The 8,693-nt window shown below is 37.2% G+C and overlaps 2 protein-coding genes across 2 annotated transcripts; both read left to right on the top strand.

Moving 5' to 3' along the window:
* The first annotated feature begins 3,511 nt into the window (after positions 1-3,511).
* On the top strand, positions 3,512-4,222 carry LOC117178623. Its single transcript, XM_033370045.1, has one exon. It carries the CDS (start codon positions 3,512-3,514, stop codon positions 4,220-4,222), a length of 711 nt encoding a protein of 236 aa, XP_033225936.1.
* Positions 4,223-5,470: 1,248 nt separating this feature from the next.
* On the top strand, positions 5,471-6,376 carry LOC117178622. The gene has a single exon (XM_033370044.1). The coding sequence runs from the start codon at positions 5,471-5,473 to the stop codon at positions 6,374-6,376; it is 906 nt and encodes a 301-aa protein (XP_033225935.1).
* The last annotated feature ends 2,317 nt before the right edge of the window (positions 6,377-8,693 follow it).

The raw sequence follows: 8,693 nt of genomic DNA, 5'->3' as shown, positions 1-8,693 counted from the left end.
ATAGCCAAAGACATATTTTACTATGACCACTGCATTTAAATAGATAATAATCAAGTATAATATACATAAACCCAAGAACTAAATTTACCAAGACTTTTGAAATACCATATGGAGGCTTGACACCTACCCCGTAGAATGACTATGACAGCAAAATAAAGTATGATCGAACCTTTGCAGTTAATTTATAAGAATTATAATTATAGAATTAATGCTAATATCTAAATATAAATCAAAATTCCTTCATACTGGAATGTTTTTTTCAGCATTTTTTCAACTCGGCTATAAATAAGAACACCATGATTAATTAAGAAAAATATATCAAACAAATAAATTTCAAGTGTAGAAAAACATTTTTACAAAACGTTTGTAGTTTTTGCGACTGCACTGTAAAAGTTTGCTGAAGAAAGTAGGGCGCATTTGGTGAACAACCAAAGACAATATGAAACGCTGTCTCCCTGCATCAAAATATGAATTCAAAGTTAAACCAGCTGACTGTGCGAACCTGACTTGGCGTATGCAATTATTTTCCTCCGACGTAATACAAATATCATTTCACATTATTATTGATAAAAACCATGAAATAATTATCTACTATCGGATTAGTAAATATTTCGAAATATAAAACTAGTAATGTTGTATTCTAATCTTTAGTGGCTCACTTTTCTCTAATTAAATTAGTTGAATTTCATATAAAAAAAATTTGTATTTTAATTGAATTTGGTGATAAAATAAAAGTAAGGATTATTATTGTCTACAATATCTGGAAGCAAATGGCTAATGTCTGCAAAAAATCATTCAAAATTGTTAAAACTGTTGATATATAGCGTTAATAACTATTTGCTACCTCATGAATGATTTGCGGAAATAATGTCAAAACACAATCTTGTTTTGTATAAAGTATTAAAAATTTCTTGTTATTTTTTTTAGTCTCATATCATTTATTATTAATTTTTATAATTCGTGCACGTCGCGCATTGTAGATTAAATAGAATATCATTTATAACGTTTGTTCGTCAGAATATCCAATTTCTAATCCACAACACATTCTTCAACCCCTCGCTTTATGTAGCCCTATATAAATATCTCATCTCGACGCAGCTATTATATGAAAGGACTCTTTTCATCTTAAGGTTCCTAAAGAGAGCCTGAATTGTCTAGAGTAGACTAATTTACTTCGTCCAAGGCCCCTCAGCCTAAGCTTCTATTTATCCTTTGAATATTCTCGTCAGTGAAGATGTGTATGATTTAATTGTGCACTTTGGCTAGCTTACCCAAAATCTGGAGGTTTTCGAATTTGTCAAGTACACCAGGTACCTTCGAGAAGGGCAAGGTACAACCGCCCACTGTCCCTCTCCTGCCATTTCCCATCCAATCAGTTTTCCTCATTTTTCCCAATTCGACATTTTTGTGTAACTCTTCCATTGCTCGTCACTTTTCATACCCCCAAAAATGTAGCATTCGTTTACCAACTTTCGCTTCAAACACCCCAAACTCTTGTAATCTTGCAAATATTTAGTAGCGTTTCACAATATATACAGTCCACTCTTCAACCTTTTTTTGTATTTATAATTAAATATATCTTATTATTGACAAACATTCGTGTCGTACTTATTTTCAAATCGTGGGACTAAACATGATCAGTTCGAGCCAGATAGTTTACCGTGTGTGATAAATAGTTCGTATTACACCGCGTAGAATCTGTGCAAAAACTCTCGAAACGCTACTAAAGTGAAGTGAAATTTGAACCCAAAACTGTGAAATTTTGTTCTTGTGTCGCAGTGTCGGAGTGAAAAACAGGTTCTTCGTATTATCGGCGTCAAAATTTGTGTTCTTCAAAACTCCGAATTAGCAATATATTGAAAAACAATTTAGCTTCCTCAATCGGATGAAACAGGAAGGTTCAGAAAACTCCCCATCAAGAAAACTGGTCCAGAACACTTCATCAGCCAGATCGACGTGTATTAAAGAATTACACTAGGGTTTCAAATGATTTTGTGATAGAAAGGAATTTTCCTGTTCTGGAAAAACGAAAGAAGGAAGTAGAAACCGAGAACAAAACATTTAAAGCTGCTCAATTTGCGTTAGAATTACGTGTGAAAGATGCCTCGCATGAAAAAACTAGAACTGAATTTGACGAGGAATATTTCGCAGCATACAGTAAAGCTATTATCGTCGCTCAACCCGCGAATGCGTCTTCAAGTGCCCTAACATCTCCTAGTTCATAAAGTCTTAATACTTCAGAAAGCGGAACCAATACAGGAAATGAATCAAATTTAGAAGGAAGCACCGGTCAAATTTATAGAGGAAAACTTCCATCGTTATCGTTGTCTCAATTTAACGGAAGCTACGATACTTGGTTAGGCTTCCATGATTTATTCAAATCTCTCGTGGATAATGACAAAAAGATTCCTGACATTGAAAAATTCTACCATTTAAAAAGTTGCTTAAAGAATAAGGATGCTGAAGTCCTCGAATCAATTTAAATATCGTCAGAAAATTATAAGGTCGCTTGGTCGTTATTAAAAGATCGATATGACAATTGAAAGGTAATTCGCGAAAGTCACATCAAATCGTTATTAAACCTTCCGATCGTATCAAAAGATTTTTCAGTTCGTTTGTTGTTAGATCAGGTTGAAAATCATATTAGAGCACTTGAAGGGTTACAAGTACCAGTAGAAAGCTGGGATGATATGTTGGTAGTTGTATTAAAGGAAAAGCTAAGGCCCTATATTCGTGAAAAATGGCAAGATTCCAGCAGTGAATGAACTCAATCTAAATTTAAACATATTGTAAGTTTCCTACAGCGTCGCGCGCAATTGGAAGAAGCTAAAGCTTATCAGACGCCAGTAATGGCGGCATATTCGTCGGAGAAAAAGTCGTTTTCGCATTCTCGTCCAAATCAAAGATCACACCAATCTTATGTGGCTTCAACCACAAAGTCAATTTGTCCCTACTGCCACGAGGAAAACTCAATTTTTCATTGTGAAAAACTCAAAAAATTCTCGTCTGAAGGGCGTTTTGAATTCGCAAAGAAAGCCTCTCTTTGTTTAAATTGTTTGCACAGCAATCATCGTCTTATCGTTTGCACTGCCGTTTCGTATCAAAAATGTAATCAAAAACACAGTACTCTATTAGATTTTGAAAAACAATCTCTTGTAGAATCAAATAGTGAAGATTATAAGCCTACAGACAGTAGCACTCTAGTTAGTTGCCATGCTTCCTTTTCTACTCACGCTTTACTGGCCACTGCAATCGTGGACCTAGTTAATTCTCAAGGAGAAATGGAAACTTGTCGCGTCTTTTTAGTTGGCGGATCTCAAGTCAATTTCATTACCGAAAGCACCGCTGAATTTCTGAGATTGCCTTAAAAAATCGGTGGACATTTCAGTCTCTGGAGTTCACGATATTCCCACAGAGCTCCAACATTCGGTTACGGCTACTGTAAAATCTCGTTTTAGCAATTATCAAAAGAAACTGTTTTTTTTTCGTTTTGTCGCGTATTACTAAAGACATGCCAACGAATCCGATTAATCAAGCTAATTTTGAAATTCCAGAAAATGTATTTTTAGCTTATCCTGAATTTCACAAGACAGCTCAAATTGATATATTTATTGGCGTTAAAGTGTTTTATAAACTTTTATGCATCGGCCAAAAGTCTTTAAAAAATCACCCTGAAGCTGTGCTTCAAAAGACTAAATTCGGTTGGATTGTGGCTGGAGAAATAAAAAGTCCTCCCTCAACCGGTAACGTTCAGTGTCATATAATGATACACTCGACGCCCCTCCAAGCCAATCTCACTCGATTTTGGGAAATAGAAGAAATTCCTGCTTTAAGGATTCTTTCGGCTGAAGAAGAGGCCTGCGAAGCGTATTTTAAAAACAATATAAAACGTAATTCCGAAAGGAGATATGTCGTCAAATTGCCCTTCAACGAAAGCAAACGAAGACTAGGTAAATCTTTTTTCACAGCCATTCCTCCATTTAATTATCTAGAAAATCGTTTTGCAAAAAGTCAATCGTTAAAAAATGAATATAGAAACTTCGTAGAAGAATATAAATCACAAGATCACATGTCGCTAATTAAATCAGAAATACTTGCGGAATCTGGATTTTATCTTCCCTACTATGCCGTAATAAAAAAGGACAGCCTAACAACAAAAACTCTTGTCCTATTCGATGGGTCCGATGAAACCTTTCTCGCATATCGTTCAATGATTCATTAATGATCGGTCCCACTCTCCAGGACGATCCTTTCGCTTTACTTACTCGCTTTCGTTCACATAGGTACGTTCTCACTGCCGATATAGAGAAAATGTATCGGCAGGTTTTAGTGCAGCCCTACGATGCCACTTGTCAACAAATTCTTTTTCGAGATAATCAAAATAGTCCTATTGGAACATATACTTTGAATATCGTCACTTACGGTACCTCTTGTGCTTCCTTTCTCGCCGTTCACGCGCTACATCAGTTAGCCGGCGATGAACGATCACAACATCCGATAGCAGCCACAGTGCTAAAAAGACATTTTTATGTCGTCGATCTCCTAACTGATGCAAACGCGCGAGAGGAAGCCGCCTTTCTTCGTGACTTCATGCAACTTTTGCAAAAGTGAGGTTTCCTCCTGCGAAAATGGGCCTCGATTGACTCAGCGCTAGTTTCAGAATGCGCAAATAATAATTCTAGTACGCATATGTCGCTTGATCTTAATTCCACGGTTAAAACACTAGGCATACAGTGGAATTCTCGCGATGATTTCATTTGCTATTCAGTTAATTTGTTGAACTGGCCGAAGCAAGTAAGAAAACGGTCAATTCTTTCGTAAGTCGCGAAATTATTTGATCCATTAGGCTTACTGGTTCGAGTCATAGTCACAGCCAAAATAATAATTCAATTATTATGGTAGGCTGGAGTTTCATGAGATGCACCGATTCCGCGCAGCGTTCGCGAAATGTAAACAGAATTAAATGAACAATTGGCACTTTTATGTAAAATTAATTTCAATCGCCTCACAATCGATCGCAACACTTCCAAGGTTCAAATGCATGATTTCTACGACGCTAGTCAAAAAACGTATGGAGCCTGCATTTACCTCCGCTCAATCGATCATCAGGGAAATAGTATTGCGACTTTAGTTTGCTCAAATTCGAGAGTCGCCCCTGTAAGTATCCTGTCGTTACCGCGCTTCGAGTTCTGCACGGCCCTATTGCTTTCTCGATTGTATATCTCAACTATAAATGATCTTCACAGAAAAGTAGGCAAGGTTTATGTTTGGTCAGATTCCACCATTACGCTGGATTGAATCAAAGGTCAGCCTCATAAACTACCCACATTGAAATCGAATCGAATCACAGAAATTCAAAGACTTGTTCCATCCTGTGAATGGATGCACGCGCCTTCGCAAGATAATCTTGCGGATGTTGTATCCTGTGGCCAAACTCCGCAAGGGTTTTTAGAATCGCATATCTGGCAAAATGGGCCTCACTGGCATAAAACAGGAAATCGGCAAAAATGATATTTTCGAAAGATATAGCTACATCCCGAAACTTCAGCGAATAGTCGCGTATCTCTGTCGCTATGTTCACAACTTAAGGAATAAAAATAATAAAATTATCGGTAATCTCACAGAAGCGGAAGTGCACAAATCCATACAGCTCATAATTCAGCTTACGCAATCTGCTAAATTTTCAAAAGAAGCCTGCTACCTAAAACGTGATCAGAAAATGGATAATCATACTCGTTTGATTCCCTTAAATCCATTCTTAGATAGTCAGAACATTCTCAAGGTTGGCGGTAGACTTGCTTATTCGGAATTGCCCGTCGGACAAAAGCATCCGATTTTATTGCCGTCCAATCATTGCATCACTCGCCTTATATTTCGCGAGGAGCACTTACGACTCAACCACTCTGGAGCGCAAGCGACATTGTATTCGGTTCGCGAAAAATATTGGACGCTTGACTCACGTCACCTCACGCGAAAAATAATTCACCAATGGATTCGGTGCTTTCGCGTCAAACCTCGCGGTGCAGATTACATCATGGGTAATCTTCCACAAGAACGCGTTTCGGTTTCTCGGCCCTTCCTGAATGTCGGTGTGGATTTTTATGACCTGTTTTACATTAAGAAAAAAGCCCACCAAAATCGCAAAAGAATTAAATCCTATGTCGCGGTATATACTTGCACTGCCACAAAAGCCGTACATCTCGAATTAGTCAGCTCTTTGACAACAGAAGCCTTTATCGGCAGTCTAAACAGATTTTTTTCTAGAAGAGGAAACTCCAAATCTATCCATTCTGATAACGTAAAAAATTCCTTAGAGCTAGTCGTGAGCTCAAGGATCTTCATGAATTGTTTGAATCGTCCGAGCATTTTAAAATAGGGCAGCAATACTTATCAGATAAAAAATAACTTGGAAATTGATACCCTCCTTATCACCATATTTCAGTGGTCTTTGGGAAGCTGCTGCAGTACAGTCGTTCAAGCATCATTTTGTGCGTACGGTAGGAGATACTTTATTGACTTTTGAGGAACTTGAAACCTAAATCATTAAAATCGAAGCAATCCTCAATTCTCGTCCAATCTCGCCTATGTCGTTCGGTCCCAATGACATTCGTCCCTTGACTCCTGAACAGTTCCTTATTGGTGGTCCATTAACTAGCTGTCACCAGATGTACTTCACGGACACAGCTACAAATCGTTTGTCAAATTGGCAGCAAGCTCAGCAGATGCGGCGGCATTTTTGGAATAGGTGGCATAAAGAGTACCTGAATCAACTTATCGTTCGCAGTAAATGGCAATCTGGAGATCATTATATCAAGGTTGGATCCCTAGTCATGATTAAAGATGACAATGCCCCTCCCATGCATTTTAAAGTGGACAGAGTGACAGAAACCCACCAGGGTAAAGATAGAATCATCCGGACAATTAGCATAAAGATTTGTAGCCCTATGTAGCCCTATATAAATATCTCGTCTCGACACAGCTATTGTATGAAAGGACTCTTTTCATCTCAAGGTTCCTAGAGAGAGCCTAAATTCTCTAGAGTAAACTAATTTACATCGTCCAAGATCTCGTAGCCTAAGCTTTTATTTACCCTTTGAATATTTTCGTCAGCTAAGATGTTTATGATTTAATTGTACACTTTGGTTAGCCTACCCAAAATCTGGAAGTTTTCGAATTTGTCATGTACACCAGGTACCTTCGAGAAGGGCAAGGTACAACCGCCCACTGTACCTCTTCTGCCATTTCCCATCCAATCAGTTTTCCTCATTTTTCCAACTTCGACATTTTTGTGTAACTCTTCCCTTGCTCCTCACTTTTCATACCCCCAAAAATGTATCATTCGTTTACTAACTCTTGCTTCAAACACTTCAAACTCTTGTAAACTTACAAATATCTAGTAGCGTTTCAAAATATATACAGTCCACTCTACAACCTGTTTTTGTATTTATAATTGAATATATCTTATTATTTACAAAAATTCGTGTCATACTTATTCTCAAATCGTGGGACTAAATAACTATATTTCATGAAATTTTTGTTAATTTCTTCAACCATATAAATTATTGGCTATTATAATGCCTAATTTACTATGATAATGTATATCTTCAATAAAACAATGTATTGAACATCTATGCATTTAAAATGATCATTACGCAGATGGTTGTATTTATAAATGGACAAAACTTGTGAAAATCCTTAAGCGGCCAGTCATTGTAAGATTAAGGTACCGGAAGCTGATTAACAAGATTGTCATATCGATATGCATGTGAAAAAATCCGGGTAAAGGAGCTGCCAGATACCCTAGAACTAATGTTGTTCGCGTCAACTGGTCCTTTATCGGTTCGAAAATGGAAAGACGGTAGTTTAATTCTCTTGGTACCAGCTAGATTCGGCTAGCGAACAACCGACGTATCAGTATCGAGATAACATTGGTTCTGCGGATGCGGGTATTAGGTGCCCCACTCCACCTGGATTTTTTCCGTGTGTGTACTATGCCATAATTCAGTGCTTATTTAATGCTAATTTATGGAACTCACAAAAAATGTTGTGCCCGGTATTTTTGGTAAAAAACATGTAGTAATGCTGGTTTCAGGTCACTGGTATGTGAAACTCAAAAACTATTAGTGGTATCAAATTCATAATTGCACAGGAATTTAGTGTTAATTAAATGCTCTAGATTTGTGCAATTCACGAAATCTGGGCACTTATTTTTACCAAAGACGTGTAGTAATGCTGGATTCAGGTCAGCATTATTAGACGTTTCAATTTGTTTAAATTCCCAAATTTTTTGCCCAGCACAAATCGACAGCACCTAATTAGCACTAAATTCCTGGTCGAAGAAAAATTTAATATCACTAATAATTTCCGAGTTTCACATACCAGAGTCACCTGAAGTCAGCATTACTACAAGATTTGGTTTAAAAAAAAGTGCTCATATTTTGTGCATAGCACAAATCGATAGCACCTAATTAGCAATAAATTCCTAAGCGAAAGAGAATTTGATACCACTAATAATTTCTGAGATTCACATACCAGAGTCACCTGAAGCCAACATTCCTACACGTTTTTGGTAAACATAAAAGAGCCTGGATTTTTGCATAGCACAAATCCAGAGCTCTTAATTAGCACTAAACTCCTTCGCCAAGGAGAATACGATATCACTAATAGTTTCCGAGTTTCGCATACTGGAGTTG

Source organism: Belonocnema kinseyi, chromosome 8, assembly GCF_010883055.1.
Source record: "Belonocnema kinseyi isolate 2016_QV_RU_SX_M_011 chromosome 8, B_treatae_v1, whole genome shotgun sequence".
NCBI lineage: Eukaryota > Metazoa > Arthropoda > Insecta > Hymenoptera > Cynipidae > Belonocnema > Belonocnema kinseyi.
The sequence above is the reverse complement of the archived record's forward strand: the minus strand, read 5'-3'. Positions and strand labels throughout refer to the sequence as shown.

What these genes read in the sequence shown, in the direction of transcription:
- LOC117178622 (XM_033370044.1), top strand. Translation starts at nt 5,471, where the DNA reads ATGGGCCTCACTGGCATAAAACAGGAAATCGGCAAAAATGATATTTTC.
- LOC117178623 (XM_033370045.1), top strand. Translation starts at nt 3,512, where the DNA reads ATGCCAACGAATCCGATTAATCAAGCTAATTTTGAAATTCCAGAAAAT.